The sequence below is a fragment of the Rhinolophus sinicus genome, chromosome 3 (assembly GCF_057876585.1).
Source record: "Rhinolophus sinicus isolate RSI-liver-muscle chromosome 3, RSI-T2T, whole genome shotgun sequence".
NCBI classification, from domain to species: Eukaryota; Metazoa; Chordata; class Mammalia; order Chiroptera; family Rhinolophidae; genus Rhinolophus; species Rhinolophus sinicus.
This window is the reverse complement of record NC_142503.1, coordinates 69,143,959-69,156,587: the sequence shown is the minus strand read 5'-3', so window position 1 is coordinate 69,156,587 and position 12,629 is coordinate 69,143,959. Positions and strand designations below refer to the sequence as shown.

The window sequence follows — 12,629 nt, the reverse complement described above, 5'->3', positions numbered from 1 at the left end:
TTTATAATTAATTACCTGACTTCTTCTGAGGCCTAATAATAGGGCTATTACTAATAATTCACTTCTAGAGCTCAGGAAGTTTATTGTTATACTTTATTATGATTTATTCTTTATCATTTTTAGATATTTATTAACATATAGAAGAGAAAATTTAACAATTAAGTATGTCAATCAAATTGTTGGGGACAGATGAGTTCTCCCAGTATTGCCTTAGTACTTCTCTTTGGTGAACTTGACCATAAATACAACCGAATACTCATTATTTTGAAGGCTTTCATTATAATTCTTCATTGAATAACCTTGTCAGTATTTAAAAATGGGTCCTTCTGAGATTACTTAAGCCCTACAGATGTTTCATTTTAATTTTATCTTCTAGTATGATTCAGGCATATATTTTTTTCTAAATAAAAAACAAGATGTTAATGTACTGTGAAAGACAGAGTACCTACAATGTCCACATCTTCCTTTATGCAAATTGTCCTTCCACAAAAGCAACAAACAGTCTTGCAGAGACATGTTTTCTGCCTTGGAATCCTGCCCTTTTCTCACTTCTGAAGTATAATAGCGTAAAGAGTTATGAGCAGAGATGGTTTTGACCTGTGAGATTCTCTTTCAGGAATCAAACTGGGAAAATGCTCTTGGTAATGGGCACAGAAGTTAAAATGTCTTGAGGCAGAGAAATTGATGAGTGAACTGAAGTATGAATAAGCCAAACTCATTGGTAAGCAGAGGCTATGAGGAAGAAATACACACACAAACAAGTGCGTGCACACACACACATATATACCTAAACATATATACAGAGAAGATCATAGGAAGGAAGCAGGAGGAAAAGGATGCAGATACATGGAAAAGCAGACTGAGAAATAGCTAAGCCACATTAATTAAAGATCACTAGACTAATGTAAAAATCCATGAATTCTTACTGTGAAGTCTCTGGATCTCTCCACCTTCAACCCAGCACAAACTTACAGTTACAATTTCTGTAAGGCCCAGCTATTCCTGTGTTTTTTTCTGAGATGCTCTGTTGTTCAGACTTTCCTGGATTCTTGTAAGACCTAAATGTATGACTAACAATTCTGTTTTCTTATTTCCTTGTATAACTTTGTAATAAATGTCGCATTGGTTACAGACCTGAGTGAGTCAGACCTGTAAGGCTCAGCTGCCTTTTGGAGGTCATGCTGTCTCTGGGTAGGTAGCAGGGCCCCTTACTCACCATGTGACTGGGGTGAATTGTTTAACCTCTCTGTGCCTGGTTTCTTCCTCTCCAAAAAAAAACCAATAATATAACAGGCTAATGAGAAGATTAAATTAGATAATGCTTGTAAAGTGCTTAGAACATTTTGATTAGGCCTGGAATGCAATAAACAATCAATAAATACTAGATACTTTTATAATCTTATTTATAGTACATAAAGATTAACTCAAAATAATGCCTTCTTTGCTTCCTCTGTAGTTCGAGAACGAACTGTGAGGCTCTTCAAAGGAACTGGCGATTACCCCTGGGGCTTCCGAATTCAATTCTCCAAACCAATCGTGGTAACGGAAGTAGATGCTAGTAAGTTGTCCCACTGTAGCAGCTTTAATTCAGACCAGACCACTAAATAGCCTTTGATATCATGGTCCTGCAAAGCACACCTATGCAACAGAAGCAACTTCTAAATCTCAGTCTGTTAAAACCTCATGATGATGATTGACAAGTGCCCACATCATGATCAGATATTTTTTTATAAGACCATGCTTTCCTGATGGAAAATACTCCTCGGTACACATCGGGCATTGGTCTCCCTGCCAAAGAATAACCCTACCTACATGCACCTCTGGGGCTGAGGCGCAAGCTCTGGAAATAAGAAGGATCTTATGAGTAGGCAGCTGCCAATTTATCAGTATTTAATAGTTTCTGGAAGGAGTTCCATTCCCCCTAAATTATTTCCCTACAGCTTCTCAGATCTCTTTATTTCCTAACAAACATATTAGGAATTAGTAGATTCCTAATGAAAGTTGGATCCTTTGCACCCTGATTCGTAACATGAGAATAATCTGAGAGCAATGTTAATTAGAGCTAGAACACTACAGTTAGTAGGAATGTAAGGTAAAGATATCCACACCCAGAGGCCCGGGACCACTGGGGGTTTCTGAATTACGTTATAGTAACCATCTGGACTGGGAATTCCTCAAGGTCTGAAACTGTATCTTACCCACCATTTTATCCTCAATACTTTCTGCAGTATCCCAAAGGCAACGGAGTAGAAGCCTCCAAAATGCTGGTTGAGTAGCCTGGGAGGGCCCTTGGTACCTGAAGGCTGGGGCAGGATGGTGCAGAAAGGAAGGGAAGAGTACTACCGCCCAGGAGGGTTATACCCTTCCGCTTTGCCCTTCTCGGGTGCCATGATCACCCAGGGTCACATCTCATTCTCCTTTGCTTGTCAGCATTCAGGTATTCCTCTGTTGTATGCTGTGATTTTGTGGGAATCCGCTCTCATATCGTTAAAGATGTGGATGACTGCTCAGCTCTGGTAAAGGCCAATTTCAGCTGCAGCAGATGAAATTGTTGCCTCCGAGCCTAGCACTCCTCACTCATAGGTGACTCCAGTGGGTAGGAAACAGGGTGCCCAGACAACAGCCTAGTTTATATATGAATGGGACTTTCTAATCAATTCCCAGTGCATGGGACTAGAGGAAGAAAACACTGAGAACCTAGACAGAATGTGAGCTATTCCTGGTGCAGCACAGAAGCTAAGTTTTACAGTTTTAGGACCTGTCCTAAGGACACTTCTTACAGGTTATCAGTTATGCCAGGTGATCAGTCGCATAGATTTTGTGTAATACTGTAGAGGTTTAGTCTCCTTTACGCATGACGAGAATATCTAAGTTCTAAGTAATAGCTATTTCACACTCATTGATGTTTTTAGAGAAATGAATGTATTTACTTATTTATAATATCAAAGTCGTAATTACATTTGCTTTAAATATAAAAGCCATGTAGTGTCTCAGAGAGGAAAGAAACTCACATTATGGATACCTATTCTGAGCAGGGCATTTTATCTGTGTTCTCCCACGTAGCTATACAACAGAACTTGAAACTTGATATTAACACTTCTGTTTAACAGATGAATATGTTAAGGCTGAAATTGGTTAAATGGCTTGGCAAAGGTTACATGGCTACATTATGGCAACTCCAGGATACAGATCTCAGAATTTCTATCTCCGGAAGGAGAGCTCTTTCCCAATGACTTACATCATTTAGGACTCTGTTGCAACTACAAAGAAATCTGACTCAAAATGGTTTAAGCAAGAAAGGGGATTGATTGGCTTACAAAAGTTGAAGATTTTGAGATAGCACAGGTGTTTGATTTGTTTTCATGGCTCAGTTATTTCATCAAAGGCACGATTTCTTTCAGCCCCTTGACCCAGATTGTTTTGGTGTTACAAACTATCCATTTGGATCCAAAACAATCTCAGCATTTCTAGCTTTCCCATCACATATCAGAGTCATAATGACAGAGGGAACCCTCAAATGTCCTCATGTTTCTGTGTCCCCTGGGGACCGCTGTGAGCTGTGTCACTTAAGCCAAATGCAAGGGAATGGCACTGCCCTGACTGAGTTACTAGAAAACCAGGGCCCACCTTGGATCTGAGGGTGGAGTAACACTTCTTTACCTTCCCCAAGCTACATATTGAAGAAGAGATGGAAAAGATGTGAGAGGACCTCGAGGAACTCTACAATCGCTCATCCTGAAGTCATATCGACACAGTGACACTCTGCACCCAATAAGTGATAATCAACAGTCACACAAACAAAACATCACCTAGTTAGTGTTTTGTCTCTTCTTGTTTTGTAATATTACTTCCATCTAATCATGTTCTTTAAAAATCCCACTATTCTTATTAAACAATTGCTTTTTAAGTTTTCATTACTTGATTTGACCTAGTTTATTCTCAACTGTTAAGAAAAATATTCAATACATTAAAAATCACATCAACTCTTCTTAGCTACGTAGTTGAACTGACATTGTTTAAAATATCTAACACTTTATGGCTGAGCAGGATTCAGTCAGTGTATTATATAAAATAACTTTTTCTCAATATTCTCCATTAAGCTTACTTTGCAGACTCATTCTTAACTGCTCTGGGTGAGTTTTAGGATGGATCTTAACTTTTTGTAGTCTCTCTTAGACAATAAAAGCACTGTTATTTTGTCATTAAAAGCTCAGTGCAGTCTAATAATTATAGAACTACAGGTCAATCTAGTGTAATAATCAAAATTTCTGAATTGTTATCCCATCTAGAGATTCTCTCCTCCCCCAGCCTGAGCCTGCCTCAGGTTTGCAAGCATGGACTGTCTTCTTCACTATCTCCCATCTGTGTTCTGTTCATCAGAAATCCTACCTCAATACGTTCAAATGTACTCAAATTTTTATCAGTTCCTCCTTTCCTCCTTTTCCAGTTGGAGTGTAATCCTTCATCTTTCTCATTACTTCACAAAAGTATAAGTAAATTAGGAACAGATGCAAATTTCTTTAAGGTAATAAAAGGAAGTCCTCTTTCTCAATTCTTATCCTCTGAGAAATAGACATCAATACAAAAATATATGTGCCAAAGATTGGAGGAAATCCCTATGACAGACAAAAGAGAACACAAGTAGGCAGAAGAGCCTTCAGATTATAACGCAGGGCTGGCACCTGTGAAAGGAGCAAGGGGAGGAGGCGGGATTGAGTAGGAAAACCTCAAACTGCAGTGTAGCTCTGAGAAATTCTGAGACAGGCTGATAGGAAGCTCCAGAGCAAAGATGGTCTATTAGAGGAGTCCCGTATGGGCCAGAAACAGCCTGGCTCTAAGTCCCTGCTCCAAATTCAGTCACTGGCCAGAAGCAGTGACTTCTTGGAGAGAACATAGCCTCAGAATGAGGTACAGTGATCAAAAATTGTGGCCGTTGAAGGCTTTCACTCAATTATAGCCCTCACATCAGGTTCTGCTGAAGGTACATCCTGGCAGTGTGGGTCTAAGACCTCCCCATAAGCTATGGAATAGAAAGCCCTGGGGAGCGGGGGAGGGGGCGTTGATAGGAATAATTCTAATAAAGGTGTGACAAATACTAGTTTGAAAATAACAAAATATAGAAAGAAATTAAAGAACACCTAAATTAATGGTAGGAAAAACATGTATCATTTGCAAATCTTAATATTTAAAGATGTCAGTTCTTCCTTACATTGGTCTATAGATGTAATCCCAATTAAAAGTCTAGTAAAGTAGCTGTTTTTTATTTTGCTTTTTCTTTTTAAACAATTTTTAATTAGATTCTGAAATAGTTAAAAGGAAAGGGCCAAATTATTAAGCTGAAAATTCTTTCAACCAGGGAAAAGGCCTTGTATTCTGTAGCTAGACATTAAAATGTAAATGAATGGATATAGTTTTACTTTGATGTGAATGAATTTCAAAGAAAGGTTAATCAGTTAATCAAATATATAAATGACTATTTAGCAAATAATCCTCTTATTAAGCAAAGGGGGAGGGAGGGAATTTACCCAAATGTTGGTGGGTAGAAGAGTGGTCCCTAAACACGTAGGGAAAAAGCAGAAAAGGAACATGGTGATAGGACTCAGGTGGCAAAAGGTAAAGATTGCAAAATTTGTCCAGGGTCAACTTTACTTGGCCCCTTAGTGCCCTTCGAATTAACAGGAACAACAACAAAAAAAATGTGAGCTTACTTATTTCTGTATAGACACAAAGACAGTCAACTTTTATCATAAAGTGGCTTCTGATATTTTTACTATGTTTTTAAAAGATATCTGACTCTAAGGAAATAAATGTTTATTCATGGGGCATGTATTTGTGGATGTTTCACACCTTCCCACTCCACTTTCCTGTTTCTTCTCTCCTCTTGCTTTTTTTTTCTCTTCCCATTCCTCGTTCCCTTTTCTCTACTTGCAGAAGTCTACCTCTGACTTCTCAAGATTAGTATTAAACAAAGAAATAAAAGAGCTCATAAGGGAAATAAAATGACTACTACCCTTTCTTCTAAAAATATCAAACAGGTCTGACAATAAGTTTAGCAGATTTTTGCAAAATATCCAAAACCTTGGCACATTTTTATGCAATTTAATAAAATGTTATGATTTCTTTAATTTTTGATACCTTTGCAACTATTCAACTGAGATAGTTAGCTGTATCTCATCCATTCAAATGTGAAACGAATTATAATGTTTGCATTGCAAATGACTTTGTATTTAGGAGCCCCTGAGGTTTAGTAATAGAAAACGCTGAAGCATGTCTACTGTAGTAGAAATGGTACAATACATAGTTAACCTAGGATTTTATTCGACAGCAGAATCCTTGGCAGGGATTCATGTAGCTGCTTAGTCTACTTCTCTTTTTTTAAAATGTGTTCCTCAATGCTGAAGAGCAACCTCTGAAATCCATTGTCTAGTCAAATCTACTAAATGAGTGGTTGAGGGACTTTAAAATTACACATATTTTAAGCATTTCTGAAAATCTCATTCACACCACACAACATTGTTTCTGGATACACTGGAGAGGCTTAATTACACACTGAAGATAAAAAGATAAAGTGGGAGACCTGTAGGTGGGATGGAAGTGATTATCCATAAGTATACAGAGAGGGAGCCTGCTTGTAACTTACATAACTAATTGCCCACACCCAGCTGGCATTTGCATGAATATTTTCTATGAAAACCTAAGTGCTTGTGAGATCTGTTGGCATAAACAAAAGAAACAGATGTTCCAACTTGGATACCAAGCAAACTTGAAAAGAAAACGATACATTTAGGGATGGGTAAACCATAGAGGAAATCATAGATATGCCCATCTTTCAGGAAGCTCTAGAATATAAAATGCGACTGTTATAGTACAATTTTTTAAAATGAAAAGGACAAGCCCCTTTTTAAATTATAAGGTTTTCAGATTGTGCATTATATGTAAATATTCATGAAAGGATGGAGTAGCTCAGCATTTAACTCTTTATAATAAACACAGAACTATGCAGTCAAGTATCCTTTTGGGAAAACAAACTTAGAAAATCATGCTCTTGTTTTCCTACCGTCTCAGTCTTTCCTGTGCAATGTAAGATACACACTTCCATCGGCTCCTAAGACCAGCCTCAAGTACAGCAGCCATTTGTGTGGTACATTACAGGGTAACTTTGAAATACATACAAGTAGCTCCCTCCTCCAGGAAGACCTAATCTTCAAATCCCTGCTATAATTAGTAGACAAAAGGGAAAATTTGTAAGTTTCAATGCAAAATAGAACACAATCAATACCCTCTATAATTAAAGCTAAAAGCAATCAAATGAATGAACTATCAAGAAGGGTTATACCTCAGAAAAAAATTCCTTTACAAAAAAGAATCATTTCAATCTCATAACTCAATAATAGAAAAATAAATATTGTAACACAAATTTTAAAGGAGCAAAGGACTTGAGTAGATATTTCTCCAAAGAAATTGTACATAAAGCCAATAAGCACGTGAAAAATGGTCCACATCAGTAGTCATCAGTGAAATGAAAATGAAAACCACAATGAAATACCACTTCATACTCATTAGGATGGGTATAATCAAAAAGTCAAAATAACAAATATTGATAAGAATGTGGAAAAATTCTGCACATTCATGCTGTACTGATGGGAATGTAAAATGGTGTAGCCACTTGGGAAAACAGTCTGACAACTTATCAAAAAGTTAAACATAGAGTTATCATTTGTCCCACAGTTCCACTCCTAGGTATATACCTAAGACAAATGAAAACGTATGTCCACAAAGAAAACTTGCGTGCAAATTTTCATAGCAACATTATTTATTCAAAAAGTACAATCAACATAAATTCTCATCCACTGATGATAAACAAAATATTCTATATTCTTACAATAAAATATTTATTTGGCAATTAAAAGGAATATAATACATTCTATAGCATGGATGGATTTTGAAAATATTTTGCAAAGTAAATGAAGCCAAGCACAAAAGACCACATATTGTGTGATTTTATTTGTTTGAAATGTCCACAATAGGCAAGTCCATAGAGAAAGAAAATAGATTTGTGGTTACCTAGAGCCCTTAGGTTGGGGGAAATAGAGAGTGACTGGCATCCTTCTGGGGTAACAAAAATGTTCTATAGTTACTATATTTCCCTGAAAATAAGACCTATCCAGACAATCAGCTCTAATGAGTCTTTTGGAGCAAAAATTTATATAAGACTGGGTCTTATATAAGACATGATATTACATTATATTGTATTTATTATATTATATTATATTATACCTGGTATTATATTATGTTATATTACATTATACTATACTATATTATACTATATTATATTATAAGACCTGGTCTTATATTATAGTAAAATAAGACAAGGTCTTACATTAATTTTTGCTCCAAAAGACGCATTAGAGCTGATTGTCTGGCTAGGTCTTATTTTCAGCGAAACATGGTAGATTGTGGTGATGGCTGCACAACTCCATAAATATATTACAGACCATTTAATTATACATTTTAAATGGGTGAAATATATGGTATGTGAATTAAATCTCAATAAAGGTATTAAAAATGAATTATTTCCATATTGATAGATCCTTTAAGTCAAAAATTATTATTTAAAGGCAAAGTTTACTTGGGAGAGAAGACCCTTATCAGATACGTATACCTTTGATTATAATAGTTTATGATTTTATCTAGTCAATTATTTAGCATGTATTGGTCACACATAGCTCAAACATTTGTCTTCCACTTCCATCATACTCTTTAAAATTCTTTATCATTTACTTTACCATCTGCAGATTTAATCACTTTTCCTTCCTTGTTGTTCTTGACTTCTTGAAAAGACTAAGATTTAAAATGCTATTATTATGGTTAATTTTGTGGTGTCGTTATAGAACTATTGACCATTCTCTCCACCTGCAAATTCTTCTCTTGCCTTCACTGATGTGATACTCTTGCTTCCATGCTCGCTAGGATCTATCTCCTCCTTCTTTATGTTCCTCTTTGGCCCCTCTGTTCCTCCTATCCCTAGAGGTAATTATTCATCAAGGTTTTGTCCTCACTGCTCTGCATTTCTCTCCTTAACACCTGTCCCTTTCTTTATAAATTCTGAATCTATTTCTCAGGCCTATCACATATCCTAGGTTTCAAAGACATTTTTGTATCAGCCCAATGAATATTTTCAATTTATCTTCTAACAGTTATTTAAGTATAATAAAAAAAGAAACATATATATTTAGCCAACCATGTGCCAGAGATTATACTACGCATCAGAAATACCTAAATAAATAAGAAATTGTACTTACCCATGAGGTACTTATAGTCTTTTAGAGGTGGAACAGCAAATGAGTACAATGAAGCAGGGTTATTTTTTGGTCCTGTGACTGCATTTTATACCTTCCGTTCACTTCCAGTTCCTATTTCCAGAGTCATATTACAACCTATATCAATTCTGATAATATCCTGGCTGATCTGCTAACTTAATCTCTGTTGTTAAAGGATCAATTACAAATTCCTTATCTTCACACTGTAGACCTTTTTACACACTGGCTAGCTTTGCAATCTTCTCCTCCATGCTCACCCTACCTACCCACAACGTCTGCTGAAGTTGGTCTGCGTTACTAACATTTGACATGTCTTAAAACATTCTACTTGTGTACCTTTGCTTGGAAAACTTTTCCTTTTTTTTGATTTTTGGAGGTTATGCTAACTTTGGTAACAAAAATATATCAATGGCTTAAGACAATAAAAGCTCATAGTCACTTGATAGGCCAATATGTATGTTTTTGATTGGGTGGTGGTTTGACCCACATAATGTTTTAAGATTCAGGTTGGTTGGTTTATTTATTGATTGATTTATTGATTTATTTAGACTATATCATCCTCTAGGGTCTTGTGTCATCTGCATCTGGCAAACAGATGGAAAAACAGTATGAAGGACGGTCCATGGGATACTTTTATGGACCAGGCTTAAAAGTGGCATACATCACTTTTATCCACATTCTAATGGCTAGGACTCAATCATATTGCCTATTCAACTGCAACACAGTCTGAGAAAAGCTGTCCAACTGTGAACTCAGATAGAAGAGGAATTAGGCTTTTTTTAAAGATTTTTTAAAATATAAATAAATACATTATTATATTAGTTTCAGGTGTACACCATAGTTATCCAACATTTATATACCTAAAAAAAAGTGATCACCACAAGTCAGCAGCACTGTGCCACACTGTCACAATTCTATTGACTGTATTCCCTATGCTGTACATTGCATGTTCATGATTTATTTGTTTTATATCTGGAAATTTGAACCTCTTATTCCCCTTCACCTTTTTCTACCCTTTTAAAATTTTTTTAATTACAGTTGACATTCAATGTTATTTTATATTAATTTCAGGTGTATAGCATAGTGGGTAGACATTTATATAATTTAAAAAGTAGTCCTCCTACTAGTCCAGAACATACCAGGCACTATATATAGTTATTACCATATTATTGACTATATTCCTTATGCTTTACTTTACATTTCTGTGATTATTTTGTAACTACCAATTTGTACATCTTAATCCCTGCACCTTTTTCACCCTGCCATCCAACCCCCCTCCCATCTATCACCCCAACAAATCCACTACCCATCTGACCCCATGCATAGTCATTACAATATTATTGGCTATATTCTTTATGCTATATTCTAAATCCCAATGACTACATTGTAACAACCAATTTGTACTTCTTAATCCCTTCCCCTTTTTCACCCATTCCCAACCCCCATTCCATATGGCAACCATCAAAATATTCTCTGTGTCTATGAGATTGTTCTTGTTTTATTTGTTTGTTTTGTTCTTTAGGTTCCATATATAAGTGAAATCACACCACATTTGTCTTTTGCTGTCTGACATACTTCATTCAGCACAATACCCTACAGGTAAATCCACGTTGCCACAGATGGCAACAACCCATTCCCTTCCATGGCCGAGCAATATTCCTTTGTATATATAGACCTCCTCCTCTTTATCCATTCTTCTATCAACAGACACCCAGGCTGCCTCCATATTTTGGCCATTGAAAATAATGCTGCAATGAACATATGGATGCTCACATCCCCTCGAAGTAGCATTTTGAGTTCCTTTGTATAATTACCCAGAAGTGAGATTACTGGGCCCTTTATCACTTTTTATAGCCTTTGTCTTAATATCTATTTCATCTGATATGAGTATTACTATCTCAGGGTTTTTTTTTGGTTGTTTGTTTTTGTTTTTCCATTTTTCATTTTCATGAAATATCTTTTCCCTATCTCTTTATTTTCAGTCTCTGTGTGTGTTTGACCTGAAGTGAGTCCCTTGTAGGCAGCATATATAAGGGTCTTGTTTTCTTATCCATTCAGCCACCCTATCTTTTGACTGGAGCATTTAACCCACTTACATTTAAAGTAATTGTTGATAGATATGTAACTATTGCCATTTTATTATATACGTGTTTTAAAGAAGTCCCTCTAGCATTCCTTTGGTACTGAGGAATTCCTTTATCTTTTTCTTGTCTCAGAAGCTCTTTATCTGTCCCTTGATTGCAAATGGTAGATTTGCTTTATGGAGTAATGTTGGTTGTAGGTCCTTGCTTTCCATCACTTTTAACATTTCCTGCCAATCCTTTCTGGCCTGCAAAGTTTCTGTTGAGAAACAAGCTGATAGTCTTATGGGAGCTTTCTTGTGGGTAAATAACTGCTTTGCTCTTGCTATTTTTAAGATTCTCTCTCTGTCTTTAACCTTTGTCATTTTAATTATGATGTGTCTTGGTGTGGGCCTCTTTGGGTTTGGGGACTCTCTGTGCTTTCTGGGCTCATATATCTATTTCCTTCACCAGGCTAGGGTATTTTCAGTCATTATTTCTTCAAACAGGTTTTCAATACCTTGCTGTCTCTCTTCTCCTTCTGGTACCCCTATGATGCAAATGTTGGTATGCTTGATGTTGTCCCAGAAGTCTCTTAAACTGTCCTCATTTTTTGGATTCTTCTTTTTTTTCTGTTTTGCTGTTCTGATTGGGTGTTTTCTGTTACTTTATCTTCTAAATCACTGATTCGATCCTCTGCTTTACCTAATCTGCTATTGATTCCCTCTGATGTAGTCTTCATTTCAGTTACTATAGTATTTTTTTCTGACTGTTTCTGAGCATCCTTATAATCAGTGTTTGGAACTCTGCATCTGATAGATTGCTTGTCTCCATTTTGTTTAGTTCTTTTTCTGGAGCTTTATCCTGTTCTTTTATTTGTGAAATGTTTCTTTGTCTCCCCCATTTTGACTGCCTCTCTGTGTTTCTTTCTATGTAGCCTGCTATTCCTCCTGGTCTTAGTAGAGTGGCCTTATGTAGTAGGTGTTCTGTGGGACCCAGTGGTGCAGTCTCTCTGGTCACCAGCACCAGGTGTTCCAGGTGTGTCCATTGTATGGGTTGTATGTGCCCTCCTGTTGTAGTTGAAACTTGATTGCTGTTTGCACATCAATGGGAGGGATTGACACTCAGGCTGATTAGTTGTGAGGATTGGTTGTGACAGTGGAGGAGCTATGGTGCAGGGGCTGACCCTACAGAGCAGGGTCCACTTTAGTGGGGCTCTGGTGCCTTCTTAGTCTGCCCTTTGGGTGTG

General features: G+C 36.6%; 1 protein-coding gene across 1 annotated transcript in view; it reads left to right on the top strand.

Moving 5' to 3' along the window:
• LOC141570779 (uncharacterized) overlaps nt 1-12,629 on the top strand; it is a 114,402-nt gene that overhangs the window by 31,508 nt on the left and 70,265 nt on the right. The window contains exon 6 of the mRNA XM_088796916.1: nt 1,457-1,558. Coding sequence (XP_088653042.1) covers nt 1,457-1,558 — 102 coding nt within the window. The remainder of the gene's footprint in view (nt 1-1,456; nt 1,559-12,629) is intronic.